The 24,485-nt window shown below is 38.3% G+C and overlaps 1 protein-coding gene across 1 annotated transcript; it reads right to left on the bottom strand.

Annotated features, from left to right (window-relative positions):
• Positions 1 to 4,956: 4,956 nt before the first annotated feature.
• On the bottom strand, positions 4,957 to 24,282 carry LOC124267313 (excitatory amino acid transporter-like). The gene is made up of 9 exons (XM_046702231.1): positions 24,182 to 24,282; positions 21,122 to 21,212; positions 20,036 to 20,234; positions 18,982 to 19,195; positions 8,979 to 9,178; positions 8,007 to 8,133; positions 7,418 to 7,651; positions 6,577 to 6,683; positions 4,957 to 5,102 (listed from the first exon to the last, which is right to left on the bottom strand). Exons 1-9 carry the CDS (start codon positions 24,280 to 24,282, stop codon positions 4,957 to 4,959), a joined length of 1,419 nt encoding a protein of 472 aa, XP_046558187.1.
• Positions 24,283 to 24,485: the final 203 nt, after the last annotated feature.

Here is a 24,485-nt window from a genome sequence, read left to right as displayed (position 1 = left end):
CGCAGTCATTTACGCGCGTTTTGATTGGTTTGTCGTATTTTCACACATAACAAGCATCCATAGGGGGGCGAGTCTTCTTGGAGGTTACGGAAAGGGGCGAGTGGTGACGAATGGCGCCAATATGAAATCCTTCCAGAGGGGCACAAGTCGCTATTCGGCTTGTCCCGGAATAACACGAGTTGGTCACAAATGATTGTGGCGGGTGCTTTAGAAGAAAGGAGTGAGTGAGTGAGTATGGTTTTGCGCCGCTTTTAGCAATATTCCAGCAATATCACGGCGGAGAAGAAAGGAATCCACGTAAACATCAAAACAACCATTATGGTGAGACACTCAATATCAAACATTAAATACTGAGAAGTACACTCTTCTCGACATTTATAACAACTGATAATAGTGAAGATCTTCAAGCTGATGGCAAGGCCAAAAACAGGTTTAAAAGTGCATGTCGAGTGCAAAGAAAACAGCATGAAGAAAACAAAATTAACGATGTATGTGATAAAGTTAACTCTGTCAAAGATATGTGAAAGAAAATAACAAGTTTAACTAGAAAATCTGCAAGTATGCCAAATATTACAACAGATGAGCGGATCGAACATTTTCGGAGTATACTTGTTAACAGTCAGTTATATATCGACAAGGACTTTACAAGACATGGTGGAGAAGATCTTGAAGTTTTGGAGGATAGCGAAGAATATGTTGATGAACTGGACAATGTAATAACTGAGTCTGAGATTTTAGAAGCGCTTCATAAGTTCAGGAATCAAAAGGCACCTGATCCAGATGGTATTGTCATTGAGTGAGTGAGTGAGTGAGTTTAGTTTTACGCCGCACTCAGCTATATCCCAGCTATATGACGGCGGTCTGTAAATAATCGAGTCTGGACCAGACAATCCAGTTATCAACAGCATGAACATCGTACTGAGCATTCGGGATACGATTACATGTGTCAACCAAGTCAGCGAGTCTGACCACCCGATCCCGTTAGTCGCCTCTTACGACAAGCATAGTCGCTTTTTTGTGGAAAGCATGGGTTGCTGAAGACCTATTCTACCCCGTATCTTCACGGGTCGTATTGTCATTGAAATGATCAAGAACTCTATTCATTACATCATGCTTTACTTATTAGCCAGATACAATAAGGTTTTAGACTCTGGACATTTTCCACAAGTTTGGAGTGGTGACCTACAACTATAGAGGAATTTGTTTTCTAAATGTTTTAGGGAAACTATTTACAAAGATACTATATCAAAGGATGACAAATTTGGCGGAATTAAACTGCAAACTACATGAGGAACAAGCAGGTTACAGAAGTGGACATTCAAGTACAGACAACATTTTCATCTTACAATCCACTGTACAGAAGTATCTTTCCAAGAAAAAAAAAAAGCAGAATATATGTAGTCTTCATATATTTCTCTAAGGCCTTCGACTCGGTGAAGCGTTTACTTTTAATGTATGTTCTTAAGAAGAATGGAATAACTGGAAAGATATTTAACACCCTCAAATCAATGTGAGTGAGTGAGTGAGTTGAAATTTATCGTCATATCGGCAATATTTCAGTCATATCGTGACGAGAACAATTAAATGTTATACATAGAATTTAAACACCTGTCAACGAAGGACAGTAAAAGAACTAGAATATCACAGAAATGACAAGACTTTATGGATGATCAATTGCAACTTCTTTAAAATAAAGTTGATCATCCATAAAGTCTTGTCATCTCTATACCACCAACTTCTAGAATGTCACTCAAACAAATAGAATATCACAGATATAAATTTAAAACTAGTAATACAAATCTAAAACGGTTTAACTATAGATGACAGTACAATATAAACACAGGCTATAGACTGCCAACAACTGAAGGTAGATCACCATACTAGGGTCAAATCAATGTACTCAAAACGTAGAGGTGAGTGTAAATGGGCTTTAACCATACAGTCACAGTATTGGCAATCTAACATCAACGATAATCACAAGCTTGAATTATATTGCCAACTGAAATGCTTACTGCAACCTGTAAAATATTTGTTAAATGTCAAAAATCATCATTTGAAGATATATATATATATATATATATATGTATATATATATATATATATATATATATATATAGTGATATTAAAGAATATTAGTGAGATGTTAGTGAGAGTAAATATTAGTGAGAATAAAGAACGAAACATGTTGGAGAAAAAGGCATTCTGTTTTTATTTATCTATGCAATATTTATGACTGAACACCTGTACTATTTTAGACATTTTGTGCGTATATATATATACAATCAAACACACGTATATATATATATATATATATATATATATATATATATACGCAAAATGCGATGCGGAAACCATAATATGAGGATATAACAGTAGGATGGGATAAAACACCGTAAGAGGAGCGTTTTTGTGAATACTGTAGAACAAATACAAAGGATGACAAGCATTTTATATTAAGGAATGGTTTACAGGCTCTCGTGGATATCTGCTACGCATACAAGTGGAGATTCAAATTTAGCGTCAAGAAGAGTACTGTCGTCGTTTTCAACGAGAACATGACGTCATACGAACGCTCAGAGCGCAGATGGTCTCTTGGTGCTCAGGATGTCAAGGAAGACAGCAGCTACACGCATTTGGGAATCAAGGTCAACAAGACATCCGACACCTCACAGCAAATCAACGCTATCTGCAGAAAACTTAAAGCAACGTTTTTTAGCACAACAAACATTGGAGCCTTTGATGGTGAAATGCATCCTTTAACCTCTGCTATTGTGTATAAATCTGTTGTTCTCCAGCGGGCCCTCTACGGATCTGAGACTCTCTACAATCTCTCCCGGCAACACACCCTCCAGCTGGAACGAGCACACAGATTTTGTCTGAAGCTGATTCAAGGCTTGCCAGTGCGTTCAAGGACTGATGTTGTTTTGTCCATGATTGGAATCCTACCCATCTCCTCCTTGATCGCCATCAGAAAGATGAGTTTGCTAGGAAGAATAATCAACTGTACAGTAAACTGCACAGCAAGATCCGTCCTCCTCTTCAGACTACACAGATTCTTCCTCTATAGGCATAAACCTTTCCTTGGTTACATTCCTGAAGTCTTCAAGCTTCTGGTGTTTTATGATTGCATTGACTATATCAATAACGTCAGCTTAACTACATTTCCCGTCAACCAGAATTGGAAAACAATTGTGAAAAGCAAAGTTACTGAGCTTGAAACAACACTGCTCGAGCAGAGGACCTCAAGCGATGTAGAACTCTCCCTGTTCCATTATCTGCATCAATCTTACAAACCTTCCAAGCTCTGGACTCTGGGACGACAGATCCCTCATCTACAGCGTGCACTCAAAGGTGTTGTGAATATGATTGCTACACCAGTTAGACCAGGTAACTGCCAGCTATGCTCGGCAGTCTATAAATGCCTGCCTCATCACCTGTTGCATGAATGCCCTGACCAGCGTGTTTGCGACAACCGAGAGACTCTGTGGCTCTCCATCTTGGACACGTTTCGCAAAGACGCGTATGTCATGTTGGACTCCATGGAACTCGATGAACAAACAAGAACTCTGCTTGGGAGACACTCCTTCGATACTGAGGATCTTAAACTGCTACCCCCTGTGGGACTATTCTTCCTCTCCAGTGGACTCATTTGTCGTAACACTTAACTAACTCTTCTCTACTGTTCAATTGTAAATCTCCAAGTTTGGAGGAGCTAAAGACACTCACTCACTCACTCAGTATACATTATTGTTTTATCAATATATATGCACTACTGTTATAATGAATAAACATTCATATTAACAACATGAGAAGACCCGTATTTCTTTCTTCTGTTGCAGCAACAGTATACTGGATCTTAAATCATACAATCATTACGGAATAAGACATTATATACCTGATAAACTAAAAAGACATATTACACTATTTCTGTCCTGTTATGTTCATCGGTAGAGGTACCAAGGGATATTTCTGGCCCCATCTCGACTTCGACGTCAACCAAAGCTTGTGGAAAGAAGTGATCCAATATGGCGGCTGTCAAGCAATCCCCAATGATGTTTACGACTGTGCGCACCCGGCCCCTGTAGAGTAGATGATGCTTGAAATTAGGGTCTGTAAATCTGTAGTAAATGCTGTTATTTCAGTATAAAATGTGTTTCTGAAGAATGCGTTAGGGTTCTTGACGATTCTTCTATCTAAAGTATTTTGAACATTATTTTCAAATATTATGAATTCTAGAGACTCTCGTGCGTAAGATATTGTTTACTTCGGAAAACACCTCCTCGGGATATTCCTTTCTCAGAAGAAACCTGTCATTTAGGTATTGCTCTAATAACAGCAAGATTTGTATATTTTGTACTTGTGCAAAATATTTTGTGTTTTGCACGTCACGCCGAAGACCCGGGTTCGATTCCCCACATGGGTACAATGTGTGAAGCCCATTTCTGGTCTCCCCCCGCCGTGATATTGCTGGAACATTGCTAAAAGCGGCGTAAAACTAAACTCAGTCAGTCAGTCCTCTTTCAAGTGATCACCTTTTGAGTTAACTTTCCTGAGATTTCCTTCCCGTATAACAGCAGTACACATCTTGTTACCTTTCCAGGAATTCTTTCATATGGATGCCTGCACCTCATTTGTTTGTTTCAGTCACTGCTTGAAGTACTCAAATCAACCCTAATTTAAGTTACGACCAAAAGAAACCTTTCTATAATCGTTTTACATCAATCTAGGTTAAAACCATAAAATATAGAGGCATGAGGTCAATTGTATGGACAAGATCAAATGATGTCACGTGGCAGCTGTGGAAATGATATGACAATTGGACGAAGAGTGTCATCATCAATGTAACGCTGAGCTGTCACATTTTCGTTAACCAATGTTGTTCACTCCAATGGTGAAAAAAAAAAGAAGGACTGATTACATCCTTTTTTCATTTCGTTAGCTCCATAAACGAATGATTTAGGAGGTATAGATCAGGGAGGGGCCTGGGCTGTATGATACGTACAAGAACCAATCCACCGCCAGCAGGATAGAGATGCTCTCAATTGGCAGACCGACAGAAGACAGGATGACCATCAATGTCACAATAGCAGCGTTTGGAATTCCTGCAGCACCCACACTTGTCAACACTGTACACAGACTGAAACAATCGCCGTTATACCCAGTTTTGTTGAGCTAGTGAATGGTATTTTACATATCTTGAGCATTTCACTAAATATGAATGTTAAAAAAAATTACAACAAAGAAACCATATATTTCAAAACCTACATAGTGGCAACCGCATCTTTTATCAGTGACACACACTTATATTCTAGCTGTATACCCGTATATGGGCTTCACACATTGTACCCATGTGGGGAATCGACCCCGGGTCTTCGGCGTGACGAGCAGACGCTTTAACCACTAGGCTACCGCCCCTGACTAGTGAAAGAGTAAAGAGCCAAACCATCGGTATGGGATGAAACACAGTGAATCCAATTAACCACCCGAAGTCTCCTCGAGCATTTAGTATGTGGGTTGATGGTTTCCTATTCTAATCCGGAGAGATAACACGATACAATAAATGCTTTTCAACGAACAATGTCTTCTGTGTTGATTAACTCATGAATGAACTATGCCTCCTGCGGGTACTCTTCAGCAACAGGGGTGTTCCCACTTTCATCGTAGGGATGGGGAAGCACGACCCTGTGTGCACTGAACCATTAATTAATGTGTCTCACAACTGGGAGTTCTCACAAATGGCAGGACACCCGAATTGTGACTATGATTATGTAATCCTGAAAGTACATTAATCTTTTTTCGCGGATGTAAAATGAAATTTAATAAAGAGCTGAAAATTTTCATTATAGAGCCTCTAAATATTTTTGGAATTAGATGAAAAAACATTAATGTCAAATCTATTTGAGGTAAAAATCACACACAAAAAGATCACCATTTGCACCAAATATATCGAAATATTTTCAGGATTTTCCGAACAAAGTCCTTCAAATATGCAGAAAGACCAAAACGCCGGTTGCTGCAGATTGATGAATCTTGGAAGGTGCTTTAAACCTTTACTTTGAATCATTTATCTGTTCGGGAAACCAAGGGGAACAACACTGTATCTGTTATCAAGGTTCCGGGTCGTTTCACCCGGGTTGTTTCATCCGAATTCCAAACTGGTTCAATTCATCCCATTAGGGGGTCGTTTCACCCCTAATCATATTCCATTTTAACTCCGAAATCGAAACTTAATTTGAAATGGTATAGTTTAGCAGTAAATAATCCTTTACATTTTGCACATCGTTCCATAGGCAAATTGTAGTTCATATGCATACGGCCACTGGTGCGTACTTTAAAAGATTATGCTGTGTTTACATAACTCAGTTCTCAAAATGATTACATGCCATGTACGTGTTAAGATTACAAATACTATATGTATATGGAAATAATAATAACAATTTAATTTCAAGCCATAGATATGTGTATGTTTCACTTATTTCCTATTTTACCTTAGAAGAATCATCTCAAAGAAATGCAGGGATATCGCATGCATCTGGGCGACGTAGATTGCTGATACCACATAAAAGATTGCCGTACCATCCATGTTGATCGTTGCCCCAAGAGGTAGTACGAAGCGAGTGATGGCATTGTTCATCTTCAGGTTCTCTTCGCAGCATCGGATAGTTACTGGCAGTGTGGCAGAGCTGAATGTGAAACAAAATAAAGTTTACTGGTTGTTGTTTAACTCTACACTCAGTAATGTTCCAGTGATATAACAGCGGTCAGTACATAATTGAGTCTGGACCAGACAGTCCAGTGATTGACATAATGAGCATCGATCTACGATGACATGTATCAACCAGGAACAGCGAGCTTGTTCCAGTGATATGACAGCGGTCAGCACATAATTGAGTCTGGACCAGACAGTCCAGTGACTGACTACATGAGCATCGATCTACGATGACATGTATCAACCAGGTCAGCGAGCTTGACCACCTGATCCGGTACGTTACACCTTACGATAGGCATTATGGGTTACTGAAGATCAATTCTAACCAGAATCTTCACGAGTGAAACAAGATAAGGACCATGGGATATACCTATAGGCAGATATGGTCAGGGGTCAGTATTCGGTGGAAATTCTGCAGTAAATATCAGTTATAATTATCAGTTTGTAAACGCAAAGCTCATGTTAATGTAGTTACTGTAAATGTCATTGCGTGTCATATAGACTCAGCCTACTAAACCTACATATTATGATAGAAAAGAACAACAATTATTCAAATACTTAAATTTGAAAGAAGGCCTAATGAGAAGGGAGAGAAAATATCTGAACTTGCTTCATTTGAGCTTCTGTATTGATAGGATAGTGTTGCTTCAAAGGGAAAATAATGAGGGACTGCGAGACAGACTAAACAACATAGCCTTAGTTATTTACCTGGAAGCAATTGCAAGAGCCGTGACGATCGCCTGTGTTACTCCTCTGATGATTCTGAACGGGTTCTTCTTAGTTAAAGCAAAATACAACAGAGGTAAGAGTATCAGAACATGGAAACTGGCGCCAGCAATGATGGTTGTTAAATAGATGGCGAGCTGTTGGGCCGTGCTTGTCAGATCCTCCACGGATAACACCTTCCCTATTATCAGAAACATTATCCCCACTGGTGAATACCTGCAACATATATCATAGAAATTACGTTGACACAGTTAAAGCAGAAACTCGGGTAAATTAAGCTTGCCAACCTTCACTAGCTTTCTAACATGTTTTTCAGAAGAACTGATAAAATGAAGAACTAAAAGGTATGGTTAGCTTTTAATGCGAAAAGATTCTTTTTAGCACTATTGTTCAATTCGGAAACAATATAAGAAGATGGTGATACGATCAGGAGCTTGATAAATAACAATCACAGCAATTTGTATTTAGTTTCAATATTTTTGCTACCAAAGGTGTTCACTTCAAGGTGTCGTAGACAAATTCATTTGGGTGTCTTGTATACCCGACTGTGGACCATTATTAGGACACTCACCACATCACAAGCCACACCATTTGAATGGTTATATCGTTTAGAGTTACGAAGAACTGCAAGACGACCTTTCCCTTGTCTCCAAGTCGACCAAGGATAACTCCAAAAATGACGAAGTAGCTTAATATACCTGTAGGCAAAGTTGTAAACGAATCACGAGAATCATATGAACTATAGCACCCACCTCATTTTTTCAGTAAGGAAACAAGTTGAACATCAATTATTTGTCCTTATTCCACAAGCATATAGTACATTTTAATATAGAAGCCATACACTTACTTAAGTGCATATTTTTTCTGTAACATTACATAACACATAGACTTGGATAGATTTGCTTAGCAAAATGCAATTTCATTTCTATTTGGATGGACATATTTTGTTTGAGGTAACTATTTCTCAATGTTGTAAAACTTGACATACAAGGGGGAACCACACAACTGGCGGATTCTTAGTTCTCATTTTAATATATATTTCCTTTTCCTTTTTTCAAATATCAAGTCAGGTGATGAAATCGAAAACGTGCTTGTTCGTATTAAGAACGAGAGGCTTATTAAATTAAGTTGAAACAGCGTCATGGAAGAACATGGTCACTGTACGCAATCATCTTTAAGTTCAAGAGAAAAAGTCGAGTCACTACTCACTTTTACATTTCAAGGCTATCATTGCATTCTCAGAACCTTTAGTCTGACAGTTAAACAGACACATCGATTACATTAAGTATCCCTACAAAATACCCTGTTTAATCCCTATAATAAAATGGCATTTCTTCAGACATTAACAGGCAGGTTTCAAGGGTCTTTGATAGTCACATACAAAAGTTGCAAATGGTTCGCAGCCAGATGGGATCATGTTTTGTTTTGTAAAAGATTATACCTTACTGTTATGCTGTACAAACATGTCGTCTTGTTGATGGTATTATATTTATCAATGATTTGTTACAGTTGAAAATGACCAACTGAGTATTATGTATCATACCTAACGCGTTCATCCCTGGCCTGTAGACGGACGTCGGTGTCCATGCTTGAACTTCTTTGACATCTGTATCATTATTGCTGGAGTTTTTTCCACTGAAGAAATTTTGTTCATTTTGTATAGCAGTTTGTTTGTCCATCTTCACGTACACGGTGCCACTCATTACAAATGTTGCTTGAACTATGTTATCAGGGAAGATATTCCTTGAACAGAAAAAAATATATTGTTAATTTGTTGTCACAATGTTCCACTTTATCAAATGTTACATTAGGGGTAAGTAATGGGTGTAATATTTGTGTTGTTGTTGTTGAAAGGTTTACTTAATAAACACAAAAACCGCAAACATTTCTCAGTAGAAATTGAACAACACTGTCATTCGCTGGAAGGAACGTCACTGATCTGAGGGCATTTATTAGTTACTAGTTTAGAATTGGTCCCCGGCAATATATGCATGTCGTGAGTTGTTGCTCATAATGTTAATCACATGGATGTCTGGCCCAGAATCGATATTTTCAGAGCGCCGTCATATGGCTTGAATATTAAACTAATATACATGTATGTCAGCAATTCTTTGGCATTAACGAAACGAACATATTGAACACACACATATACTCCATAATTGTTAGCCATCTCCTACCCGGCCTGGTACAGTTACAGTCGATGTAAGGATGCTGTAATCAGTCCGGGAGTAAGGGATTTGGTTTCAACGCTGTTTTCAACCACTATATTAGTTATATCACTGTGTAACAGCTTCACGTGGGAGAAAGTCCGTGGGAAACAGTTTGCCACATTCTAAGACTGGACATTCTAAATTCTGATATTGTGCTGAACAATTAAGCAACCGATAAGGTCAAATGGGGGTGGAAGCACAATCAGAGGATCCTGGCATCCCTTAGAGGCGCAACATTTTAAAGTACATTCCAGCACAAGGAAACTGATGCTTTGATTTAAGCAGCATTTTGAGACAAAAATCAGTTTCCCAAAATGTGTCAAATATTTCACTTTTCAGGAAATACCAACACTATCATTTTCCACAACGAACACAATTTCATCCAGGTTGTTCACTTATAGGAATGCGTTGCAGAACGTGGACTTGGCAGAACACATGGCTGAAGACTCATTGTTTTTCTACAGACAGGTAAGACATAACTATAATCACAGGTGACTTCTAGATTGTTGACAGCACAACCTTCGTCAACTATTCAAATATGGGTCTAAATATTGTTAACAGTATACTACCAGTTGGGATTACAACTTTAAAATCATTATGAACGCTGCCATAGCATGTCCCAGAATATGGGCTAAAAGAGAGGAGGAACCGGTAAAATGTGTTTCGGAGTGGGTAAATCAGTGAGTGAGTTTAGTTTAGTTTAGTCTGGACCAGACAATCCATTTACGCAAACAGTAGATTGTGACAGCAATGTAAAAAAATACACACACTGCGCAGGGGATCATCTTACTTTAAAGACTGTCCTGATTGCAAATGACAATCAAGAAGATAAAGTTCACGCAAAACATTAGTTTTGCAGATGCAAAAGAACTTGTCCAAAGTTCAGAACATTCAGAAATTTATGCTTCCATTACCAGAACAACATCAGAAGCAACCTCTAGAGTAACTAAAGTATCTGCAGGCTGTCAGACAAACTGGCATTTATATGAAACTCTGTGTTGTAACAGACTTAAACCTCAACATTTTACATAAGTTACTGATGCCATAAAAAAAAATTATCTGATGCACTCAATAATATAGCTGATGAGTGTATCCCAAAATCCTCTGCAATGCCACACATCCGAAAACCATGATTCACCAATGAGTGCAAACAGGCTAGGAAGGCACTGAAGAAGGCTGAGAATTATTTCCGTCGCCATCCTATGGTCCATAATTTAGACAAATTTAGGGTTATAAACGCCAATGCATGGCGTACTTTCAAGCAAAGTAAACACCAATCTTGGCGTAACTATGTATCAAAAATCAATTCGCGCATGCCGATATCAAAGGTATGCAACGTGATCCAGAAAATCAAAGGTATGGGCAATAAATCTAGTATTCACCATCTGAAAGACGGAAACCAATTATTGACTAATAAACGAGATATTGCAAATAAACTTGGTGAGACGTTGGCTATCTATTACTTTCAATTCAGATAATGGGGAAGATTACAACGAAACTGTTTTCCATACATGAGCTTCATGCTGCTCTTGACCAGGCTCACGATACTTCTTCATGAGCTGATGGTATACATTATCAACTCAACTCCTGAAGCACTTACTAGAATCATGTTTAGAGACGCTCTTACATATTTTTGATGGCATTTGGACATCTGGAAGTTTCCTTCAACGTGGCGTGATGCTATAATTGTTCCCATCACTAAACCTGGACATGATCATACTGATTCTTCTAACTATAGACCAATTTCCCTAACCAACTTTGTGTACAAGACCATGGGACGCATGCTAAATAATCGACTTGTTTGGTACTTGGAAACTAATAACCTTTTAACAGATATACAATCTGGTTTCCGTAAAACACAGATGTACCATCGATCATTTAGCGCGTTTAGAATCTTTTGTTTAAAATGCCATAATTAATCAACAAAATGCAGTGTCGGTCGTTTTCGATCTAGAAAAAGCATACAACCCTACATGGAAACATGGTATTTAAAAAGATTGACATGACTTTGGATTACGAGGCCGTTTGCCTCAATTTATATCCAACTTTTTAAATGATAGACAATTTCAAGTCTGCGTGGGTTACACCCTGCCTGAACATTATAATCAGGATCAGAGTGTCCCACAAGGCAATGTTTTGTCTGTCACATTGTTTAGTATCAAGATCAACAGTTTATCAGTTTTATTAAATGATTCAATCGTTGGATCACCTTTTGTAGATGATTTTAATATTTCTTGTTGCTGAAAACTACGCATACTATTGAACGGCAACTGCAGTTGTATTTAAATAAAATCAATAAATGGTGTCTTGAAAACGGCTTTAAATTTTCTAAATCAAAACCAAATTGTATACATTTCCGCCGCAAATACAAACCGCATAAAGACCCTGAACTAACATTAAATGGCACCCCCAACAAAGTTGTAAAGGAGTCCCAAGTTCTCGGGTCTTATGTTCGACTCCCATTCAACGTTTTTGCCACATATTAAATCCCTTAAAGTTAAATGCCCGGAGGCACTTGATCTGTTAAAAGTCATTTCAAATTCTAATTGGGAAGGGGATCAAACTACGCTTCTACTCCTATATAGATCACTTATCCGGTCCAAATTTGAATATGGCTCCATTGTATATGGTTCAGCCTGCAAAAGCAACCTTAAACTATTAGATTCTGTCCATCACCAAGGTCTAAGACTTTGCCTTGGATCCTTTCGAACTTCACCTGTTGACAGTCTCTACGTCGAGGCCGATGAACCTCCTCCAAAACCTCCGTATCCTCCTTGCAGTTTGTTACAAAACTGTTTCAGTGAGTCCAACCCTGCAAACAACTGTGTTTTCAATCCTCTTTACGAGGACCTATCATTATAATAAAAAATCTTCACTTATTCACGAATTAAACCTTTCCTTTTTGCTGCTGGCTGCTTCTCCTCTTTGGCAATTAGTGAGACCACAAGTTGACCTAACACTAACAACATTTAAAACATCCGAAACTAATGAATTACAATATATACAACAATTTCATCAGTTAAAATAAAATGTAATACATATAAATCCTTATTTACAGATAGGTCAAAGTCAAAGTCAAAGATATTTATTGTACTTAAGGCCTCCGGCCGATATACAAGTAATACAAGTATATATACAGCACATGTTACAGACATTACACAAAGAAATTACAGTTCAGATAAGATATTGCTTCTAAGGAAAACAGCATGTTTTACATAAAGCGCAAGATTACGTATTACATTTTCATTTTTGGAGGATAGAATGGAAGCAAAGGCAGATGAAGGATATTTTAACAGGTAATTATTTGGTATATATTTTTTTCTTAAATCAGCATAATGTGGGCATACAAAAGCGAAGTGAATTTCATCTTCTATAGCCGAGTTACATAATGGACATATCCTTAAACGTCTCTCTATTGAAAATCGTCTGCCCTTATTTACTGATAAGTCTAACAAGCCCAATCGAAAATTGACAAGTGTGCGTCTGATATTTCTAGATGTCAATACAGTTAGATATAGTTCTGGTTGAATTAAGCTCTTATGTGATCTATACAACTGGTATCTTGAACTATTGTCTAGACAGGAATGCCATTCTTGATAATACATGCTAACAGATTGTTCTCGAAATTGCTTAAGAAATAGATTAATATTACCAACTGTTTGATTTACCACAGCCACACAAATCCAAAGCCATGAGAAAATAAAAGAGTTCTAATATGAGACGCCCATGTTGTCTTACCCCTATCATCTAAATGTACAAGCATGTTATAAGCTAGTTTGGGGATTCTTTGTTCGTGCATTCCAAGGATCTTTAACCAATATTTTAAACATCTGATTTGTGAATTTATATATATCGGATATCTACCGCATTCTCCATAAACCATACAAGTTGGTGCTGCTCGCGCTACATTTAAAAATCTTTTACATGCTAGAAGGTGTAGTTTTTCTAGACATTCATGACGTTGAAATCCCCAAATTTCAGACCCATAAAGCATAATCGGTTGGATTTGTGCATCAAACAATTTAAAATATATTTTCGTGGTTAAAATTCCAAAATTCTGGGAAACCGACATAACATTAATAAGAGCCTTCTTAGCACGTGATTTCAGGTCTATAACACTCTTTTTAAAGTTCATGGTATGGGAAAACAATAGTCCGAGATAGGTATACTAATTAACAATAGATACATTTTTGCCACTCAAAAAACATTTTTCTTTAGAGGCGATAGGCCCACCTCTTCTAAAGATAACTATGTTTGGTTTTGTAGACCGACGATAGTATCTGACACTAAAATTACATCATCGGCCAAAAGGAGGATAAAAATTTCAATCTTATCTGGAAACATTTGCACACCATGTTTACCTGCATTGGAAATATCATAATACAGTTCGCTTATAAAGAAGGAAAACAATACAGGGCTTAAAATACACCCTTGCCGAACTCCCATGGGACAGTCGAAAAAATCGGTGACATCATCACCACAACGAACACATGATTTAATATTCAAGTACATAGACTTTAAAATAGAATACATTTTCCCTTGTAAACCAGACTTTCGTAAGCAGTGCCATAATTTACAACGATCCACAGAGTCAAAAGCTTTCTTAAAGTCAACAAATGCTACATAAAGTTTGTGTTTATTACGCGATAGACACTTTTGTATTATTGCATATAGTGTAAAGATATGGTCAGTAGTTGAATAATCTTTTCTAAAAGCCGCCTGACATTCAGGAATTAAGTTTCTTAGATTTGACCAGTTTGAGATTCTGTTGTTTAAAACAGTTGTAAATATTTTCCCAATAACACTCAGTAAAGATATGCCTCTATAATTATCTGGATTGTCTTGAGCCCCCTTTTTATGTATAGGGACGATAATTGAACGAGACCAGCTTTCTGGAAACGAACCACTTTCAAATACAGTATTAAAACACTTATGGAGGAAGGGCATTAACTCGATTTGAGAACATTTAATCATTTCGATTATAATATTGTCGGGACCAGCTGCTTTTCCGCTCTTTAAGTTATTTATAGCATTCTTTATCTCATCTACTGAAATTTGTGTTTCCAAAATCATTTGATCAACAGTGTCATAGTCATTCGAAGAGATAATATCATCATCGAAGGAATAACCATCGCTTGGAAAAACAGCATCATTAGAAAAAACTGTCTTGAAATGTGTCATCCATTCACATTTTGAAATATTACTTTTAGGATTTGATCTCTTTCTAAATGAACGAATTTGTTTCCAGAACATAGCAGGATTGTGGATAGAATCATTCAATCTGTTCAATCTTTGATTACGCAGGTTAGATTTGAATTTTCTACATGAAGCTTTGTATTTGTTTCTCATTTTACAAAAATAATTTCTGTTGCTCTCGAGCGTCTACACCGAAAACGTCTAAGTGTTTTGCGCGCGTCTCGTCGCGCAGATTTACACTCGTCACTTAAGGGTGTTTTGCTTAAACGGCTTAGTCTTTTTCTTCATACAATCTGCTGAATCTAATATGACATGGACAAACCCATCAAAAGCTCCGTTTAGATCGAACTCAAGTTTCGATAAGAGAAGGTCATTATAAAATGAAGTCTTACTTTTCAAATTATCTAAAAATATTTCGCAACAGGCGTCGTTCCAAACAATCTTTTCTTTATAATCATCAATATGGTTTTTATCACTTGAGTTGTTCATATTTGGAAATAGACAAGTCCGTTCTAATGGTAAATGATCAGAGTCTACTCTGTCTCCAATATTCAACAAGTTAATAAATTGGAAGAAGTCTGGTGAACCAATAAAATAGTCATTGACACTTGATCCCTGTTGCCCATGAAACGTATATTCGCCTTGCGAGTCTCCATACACTCTACCGTTCGCTATGAACAGGTTGAAGGTATAGCATAAATCTAATAACAGATTACCAAAATTATTAACAACAGTGTCGTGAGAATAACGACCATCAATAGGATAGTTGTCATCATCAGCGCTCGCTTGGAATATATGATTCCTATTATCATCATCAAGACTAGGAGACACATTGTTCTGTTTACCTGTACGGGCATTCAGATCACAACAGATAACAGTGTGGCATTCAGCAAAGTCATGGAGATTCGCTAGCAGATATTGCTCCAGTTGTTCAATATTACATTTGTGATTCAAGGATGGTGGTGCAGTGGCGTGTGCCACTGCCATTGGATACAGAACAATATCTGATAGAATACCAGATAACAGCTCTATTTTTACAGCAGAATTATAATAATAGACTATTTATATAGCGCATATATCCATGTCAGTGACATGCTCAAAGCGCACCAAAAAAAAAGAGTTCCGGAGTCATTATATACAAGACTAACTGACTGACTGAGTTTGGTTTTACGCCGCTTTTAGCAATATTCCAGCAACATCACGGCGGGGGACACCAGAAATGGGCTTCACACATTGTACCCATGCGGGGATTCGAACCCGGGTCTTCGGCGTGACGAGCCAACGCTTTAACCACTAGGCTACCCCACCGCCCCCTATATACAACAGAGTCAAAGAAGAGATTATTGGGAGTCTAATTTGTAGAGGTATGTCTTGAGCTGGCTCCTGAACGAGGAGAGATCAGTGCAGAGGCGGAGATGCTCAGGAAGATTGTTCCATTCTACAGCAGCTGAGTAGGAGACGGTTCTGCGTCCATGTAGAGTTGATCGTACTTTCGGGACTACGATGAGATTTTTACTGCAGAGATCGAGAAGGCAAATATGGAGTGAGGATACTTGAGAGGTAGACCGGAGCAGCAGAGCCAGAGAGACAACGGAACACAATGCGTAAGACTTTGAAGAGAATTCGTTCTTCAGCTGGTAGCCAATGGAGTGATTGAAGAACAGGGGTGGTGTGTTCGTACTTCCTTGTTCGTGTGACAACGCTGTGTTGTGAACTCACTGCAAACGCTGTAGCTGAGATTTGGTGACACCAATCAATAGATTGTTGCAGTAGTCTAATTTCAAGACAACAAGAGATAGTTTAAGAGTAGCTGCTGAGTTTCTAGTGAGGTAGCGCCTGATATTTCCAATATTCCCGAGGGACGTGAAGGAGGCCTGCACACTATGAGAGATATTATCATCAAGTGACAGATCAGCATTTATGACGACACCAAGGTCTCTGGCCTTCTCAGAGAAACTGGCAGACGATCCATCAAACTGAAAAGAACTGACCTCACACTGACTTCTGTGCTTGGCTTTCCCAACAGAAATTACACTCAGTTTTGGCACTGTTGAGTTATAACTTATTGCTGAGCATCCATTGCTTCACCTCACACAACACAGTAAGTGTAACACTGACCAAGATCTTTAAGAGCAGTAGAAGATTGCACTGGGTCTTGAGGGAAGAATGTGTACACCTGAGAATCGTCGGCATATTGGTGGCGGCCGAGCAGGTGGTTTTCGATGATGGATCCCTGTTCCTTGATGTAAAGGGAGAAAAGAACTTGTCCGATGACATGTGAGTTGGATCTTGCGTGAACACTGGCCATTTATGACAACAGACTGACATCAGTCAGTTAAGTAGGACTTGAACCACTTAAGATCGGTTCCCACAATCTGAAAGTCACTCCTGGGTCTGTCGATAAGTCTGGTATCGAACGCCGAGTTAAGGTCTAGCAGCGTCAAAAGGCCAACCTTGTTATAATCGACGCCCAGTCTCAAGTCATTCAAGGCCTGATCAAAGCAGTCTCTGTGCTATGATTGGAGCAATAAGCAGATTAGAAGTTGTCCAAGAGATGGCGTTTGGATAGCCTTTCAGCCACAGTGCTTTCGATCAACTTTGAGGCGAAAGGAAAGTTTGAGACAAGTCTGTAGTTGCCCAGCATGTCAGGATCAAGATGAGACTTCTTTAGTAAAGGTTTGACCACTGCAGATGTGAAGACTGAAGGCATTTCTCCATGTCTGAGGCTGAAATTGACTATGTCAAACGCCATATTAACGGCTCTTAAGTAAATTTAAAGACACCCTAAAAATACACAATATTTTTTTTTCAGACTCTCTTTCCTGTCTTGAGGCTATTAAAAATATTTCTTGTAAACATTCACTCTTAATTGAAATCATTGAATTGTATAATGGTCTTGCTACTGGCCAATACGACATCATCGTCTTTTGTTGGTTACCCAGCCACGTTGGCATTTCTGGGTACACAATGTCCGATGTTGCTGCCAAGGCAGCACTCAACAATCAGTGACACCACTTCTTATTCCATACTTCCATATCTTATATCGATGATCTAATGCAGAAGAAGTGGGACACCCAAGTAAGCATAAATAATTACATGCATACATACTTGGGTTGTCAGTCCAGTTTTGAAGAGGCGTACACGACGATGTCGTATTGGCCATTCAAAAATAAATGTCTTAAAAGGTGAGGATCCTCCATTTTGTATCCCTTGTGATGAAAGAATGTCCTGCTTGACTGTGTTGATTTTTCCATCTCAAGGGATTTGTATTTCAATTTAAAAATTATGAAAGCTTTTAATAATGCATATGTTCATTTAATCATTGAGTTTTGAAAAGAAATTGATTTAACTGATGAATCTGGTATGCATTGTAATTACATGTAGTATGTGAAATTTAATTTGTGAGAATGATTAAATAACTTTGATTGTTAGTGGCTATACCGTCAAAGAGGTTGAAGTAGTGTAAAATCACTGTCCCCCTGAGAAGGTATGTAAGTCCCAGATCATTTAAAGTACTTTTCATTGTCCGTGATTTTAATCGTAGTATATATGTTCTTATAATTTTTGGCTAATTTGTGCAAAAATCACTGGCATCTGAAGGGACGATGTAAATCCAGCTAGGGTCCATGCAGGTCCCCATGGTCTCTAGTATGGTGACCTTCCTTCAGTTGCTGGTGATCTCCAGCCCGTTTATATTGTGTTGTCTATACTATCTGCCTAATTTTAAAAGTTAGTTGTTTGTTTTAATTCACTCACTCACTCACTCACTCACTCGTATGTTTAGGACGGATGCCACCGGTGGGTCAGGATACGCCTAACCTTTTGCGAACACCTGGTATCATCACTATTTGATAGTGATTCCTAAACATATGCTTTGTCATCGTATCTCATTGTCCAGATGCGAAAATTTGTCTTACAGCTGTAATACTTCTGAATGCGGCGTCAAGCAAACAGAATTGTAAATCGACTTTTGGCAGAGGTGTCATATGGATGTGGAAAGGGTTTTGTCGTTTTGTAATTCTTTTAAGATTGTTCTCGTAGTCTCGTATGTCTCTCTCGTTGTTATAGAAACAGCACTAGTAGTAATAATAATAACAATAGTAGTAGTAGTAGTAGTAGTCGTAGCAGTAGGATACCAACCTTACTAAATCCAGGAACACATCTCGAGCAGACTGCGAGGGTGTATCGTCTACAGACTTGACTGTGATGACGTCATTGCTGATCACATGACCTGGCCTGATCAAGATGGCGAGGATGATGCCGACGAGGGTTGCAACCAAGGTGGTGAAGATGTAGTAGCCGGTGGTGATCAGACCGATCTTGCCTGCAGACTTTCCATTAAGGTTTGCTAGCCCTGTCAAACGTAATGGTTAAACATGGTTGTGAGGAATAAAAATGATTAGATGGAAATTGTGGTTGTTGTTTAACGCCGCACTCGGCAATATTCCACCTGCAAATGATCGAGTCTGGACCAGACAACCCAATGATCAACAACATGAGCATGGATGTATGCAATTGGGATACGATGACATGTGATGTGTCAACCAAGACAACAAGCCTGACCTGCCGATCTCGTTAGTCGCCTCTTACGACCGATTACCAGAACATATCTACTACTCACACTTTGCTAAGGATAAAAAAATCATAACTTTACTTAAACGTAGATTCATAATTTGAAATTGTATCCATTTCAAACTGGATAATTAATAATATGGTAACCCCTCTTTAGACAGTCACTTTAATCTAACCTTATGCACTTGATACATGAGTAACCATAAAAATGGTTTTCATGGCACCAATCAACCATTTTGCAAATCATGGAACGAGTCATTGACAAGTACACAACACCTGTTAGTAGCAGATATGGGTTCCACAAAATGAAAGGACGTACTGAAAACTAGAGTCCATGCTTACAATAAGCTTAGATATTTAAACCAAATTTGGCCCCATATCATAGTTTTCTGTTGAATCCATGATTTGATCCTTAGCAAAGTGTGAATAGTATATATTATACATTTCCAGTTTAGAAAGAATAAGATTCTACTATATTAAAATTATAACAAAAACCAACATGAAGCTGATACATGATACAAAAAAAATATGCTACTGAAACAAAATCAAAACACATTTGAGTATTGTCGTTGCTAATGGGGGTAGTGGAGATATAAACAGAATAAAAAAATTGTTTTATTACCAGTAACAAGGCTTGTCACCATCAGGGGCAAAATCAGCATCTTCAACATTCTGAAAAATATCTCTCCAGGAAAAGAGATGAGGGTGACCACTTCAGGAGACGGGTTGAGAGGACGACACAACAGTCCTATTGTAACACCCAGAGTAACGGAAGTGAGGTTTGCTATCAGCAATACGTTCCTTCGAAGACATGCCAGTACCTGAAACATAAGACTTTCGTTAATTCAACGTGTTTGGCTATTAATCTCTTAAAACAAATTTAATTTGTGAGAATGATTAAATAATGCTTTGATTGTTAGTGGCTATACCGTCAAAGAGGTTGAAGTAGTGTAAAATCACTGTCCCCCTGAGAAGGTATGAAGTCCCAAATCATTTAAAGTACTTTTCATTGTCCGTGATTTTAATCGTAGTATATATGTTCTTATAATTTTTTGGCTAATTTGTGCAAAAAATCACTTAGCATCTGAAGGGACGATGTAAAACCAGCTAGGGTCCATGCAGGTCCCCATGGTCCCTAGTATGGTGACCTTCTTTCAGTTGCTGGTGATCTCCAGCCCGTTTATATTGTGTTGTCTATACTGTATCTGCCTAATTTTAAAAGTTAGTTGTTTGTTTTAAGTTACTCCATTCACTCACTCTCCTTCCTCCGCTCACTCACACTCACTCCTCCAATTCCACCGCAGCTCACTCACTCACTCTCACTCACTCCTCTCACTCTCACTCACTCGTATGTTTAGGACGGATGCCACCGGTGGGTCAGGATACCTAACCTTTTGCGAACACCTGGTATCATGACTATTTGATAGTGATTCCTAAACATATGCTTTGTCATCGTATCTCATGGTCCAGATGCGAAGAATTTGTCTTACAGCTGTAATACTTCTGAATGCGGCGTCAAGCAAACAGAATTGTAAAATCGACTTTTGGCAGAGGTGTCTTATGGATGTGGAAAGGGTCTTGTCGTTTTTGTAATTCTTTTAAGATTGTTCTCGTAGTCTCGTATGTCTCTCTCGTTGTTATAGAAACAGCACTAGTAGTAATAATAATAACAATAGTAGTAGTAGTAGTAGTAGGATACCAACCTTACTAAATCCAGGAACACATCTCGAGCAGACTGCGAGGGTGTATCGTCTACAGACTTGACTGTGATGACGTCATTGCTGATCACATGACCTGGCCTGATCAAGATGGCGAGGATGATGCCGACGAGGGGTTGCAAACCAAGGTGGTGAAGATGTAGTAGCCGATGGTGATCAGACCGATCTTGCCTGCAGACTTTCCATTAAGGTTTGCTAGCCCTGTCAAACGTAATGGTTAAACGTGGTTGTGAGGAATAAAAAGGATTAGATGGAAATTGTGGTTGTTGTTTAACGCCGCACTCAGCAATATTCCACCTGTAAATGATCGAGTCTGGACAAGACAATCCAGTGATCAACAGCATGAGCATCGATGTATTTAATTGGGATACGATGACATGTGTCAACCAAGACAACAAGCCTGACCTGCCGATCTCGTTAGTCGCCTCTTACGACCGATTACCAGAACATATATACTACTCACACTTTGCTAAGGATAAAAAATATCATAACTTTACTTAAACGTAGATTCATAATTTGAAATTGTATCCATTTCAAACTGGATAATTGGTAACCCCTCTTTAGACAAACAGTCACTTTAATCTAACCTTATGCACTTGATACATGAGTAACCATAAAAATGGTTTTCATGGCACCAATCAACCATTTTGCAAATCATGGAACGAGTACACAACACCTGTCAGTAGCAGATATGGGTTCCACAAGATGAAAGGACGTACTGAAAACTAGAGTCCATGCTTACAATAAGCTTAGATATTTAAACCAAATTTGGCCCCATATCATAGTTTTCTGTTGAATCCATGATTTGATCCTTAGCAAAGTGTGAATAGTATATATTATACATTTCCAGTTTAGGAAGAATAAGATTCTACTATATTAAAATTATAACAAAAACCAACATGAAGCTGATACATGATACAAAAAAAATATTCTACTGAAACAAAATCAAAACACATTTGAGTATTGTCGTTGCTAATGGGGGTAGTGGAGATATAAACAGAATAAAAAAATTGTTTTATTACCAGTAACAAGGCTTGTCACCATCAGGGGCAAAATCAGCATCTTCAACATTCTGAAAAATATCTCTCCAGGAAAAGAGATGAGGGTGACCACTTCAGGAGACGGGTTGAGAGGACGACACAACAGTCCTATTGTAACACCCAGAGTAACGGAAGTGAGGTTTGCTATCAGCAATACGTTCCTTCGAAGACATGCCAGTACCTGAAACATAAGACTTTCGTTAATTCAACGTGTTTGGCTACACTTAAAATAGCCTTATATTCATCACTAATACTGTGAAAGAAACATTTATACAAACCTTGGCCATTACTCTGTACGTGGTTGTGTTACCTACAGTGGAATTTAATTTAAAGGAACATAATTTGCAATACTCCAAGAAATGATCGCTATTTATCAAACTGTCGCGCATATATACGTTGTACTGTATAATATTACATATATGGTAATCGTTTTTCTATCTATGAACTAACGTATCTACATGTTGAACATATTGTTTGGAAAGCCTAAATACGGTTGCGTGCGCACTGCACAGTCGATGTGGTAAATCAATAACTGGAGATAGGTTCTTTCAGACCAATCGAAACATCACGTACCATGACGACGTAACATCGTCCCAGTGAGTATGTCAACGAATGTCAGTACCATTGCTGGTCCCACGAGTAGTTCCTTTAAGTGTGAATCAACTGAACCTATGTCGCCTTCAGTTGTGGGATACGTGATGGGTTGACCAATAACCAAAGTAACTGCAACAATAGTCCTCGCTATTCAGATTTGTTGTGAACTTGCTGAAGGGGTAAGTCATTAGTAGCGGCTACATGTGAATATGCCAAACATGGTCACAGATTGCAAATCATCTAGCCTGACCATTCATACCTGAACATTGATAGTAACTGGAGTTTACAGGTAAATATGTCAAATTTGATCAGATGAAAAGGTTTCAAACAAACTAACATGATGCATCACCATCAACGACGATTGTCACTGGTGTCGACGGAAGAATATCTCAATTCTGGTCTGATGAATACGGTTTCAGTCGAACTATCCTGTTCGCATACACTTCAACGCTGATAGTAACTATGTCTACGGATGAATAAAGATGTTGTTACACACAAAAGGTTTTCAGTCCAACTTGTCTGGTCACTCGAAATTAACGCTGTCTAGTCTACAAATGAATATGTCAGACTTGGCTTGCCCGATCATCTGCAATGGAACACTGATGGTCACTTGTGTTTACAGATGAGTGTATAAGATGTTAATGTTTCTATACAGTCATCACTGAAAGTCATTGGTGTGTGCAAATGAACATCCCGGTCAAGTTGATCAAGTAAAACTTGAGTCCAGCTGTTCAACACAGCCACTCGTGTTTAGAAACAGTTGACAATTCTATGTCACATTTTAGGTTTGAGCGTTCTCTGACATTATGCTGCCATAACTGTTGTTTGCACAAATGTGGTCAGTTTATATAACCGGTAGACAGGTTTGTTCAATAAACAGTCGGAGGCCCACAGTACACACATGAAAGAGTCATTTCACACAACACTCGCAGAGTGTCTGTACTCGCAGAAAGCATAGGGATTTTTCCAGCGCAGGTTTGAAAAAGATTTTCTAAAGAATGGAATGAAAAAAGTAACAATCTCAAAGCATCCACGAAGAAATCATTTCAAGAACAATATTCATTAATGTTCTTTTGTCATTTTCACACCTTGATATCAAATAATACAAATGCTGTGAGTATTAAAAAAACTTATCTACATGAATGTCGTGTAAAAGTAAATAGTCAAAAACTGTATGTACATAAAAAAAGATAATATATATATATTTGTTATTTGTTGAAAACATTATTTGTTTAACTGTAATACACATCAAGTTTTCACATAACACAAATGTTAGGCATATTATGAAAAAAAATAATGTGTGGCCATTTTGACTTTTTCTATGGTCATTTTGACTTTTTGCTGTGGCCATTTTGACTAGGGGTTGTGGCCATTTTGACTTTTTTGTGTGGCCTTTTGTCGTGTGGCCATTTTGACCTGTTCCCTGTGAGGTTGTGGGCTGGCTTTAATCTGGTGGCGTGGGTAGTCTCCTGGCGCTTGTTGTTGGAGGCCATTTTCAATGCTGGTGATGAAGTCATCTTGGTTGTGTACTTGTCTGGTTGGAATCAACTCTGATAAAAAAAACAACAGGGCCCTCCAGCTATCTCTGATAATTAATCTTATCGTATATGTTGTCCCGCTTCCCGAACAGTTGGTTACCTCCAGTTGTTACTGCATTAATTACCAGATATCCTTTGATGTTGTTAATCACTTTCATACATACCATCACGTTATCTTAATT

Source organism: Haliotis rubra, unplaced genomic scaffold (genome assembly GCF_003918875.1).
Source record: "Haliotis rubra isolate DU_JTF1 unplaced genomic scaffold, ASM391887v1 Scf130, whole genome shotgun sequence".
In the NCBI taxonomy this organism is placed as follows: Eukaryota; Metazoa; Mollusca; class Gastropoda; order Lepetellida; family Haliotidae; genus Haliotis; species Haliotis rubra.
This window is presented reverse-complemented; position numbering and strand designations above follow the sequence as displayed.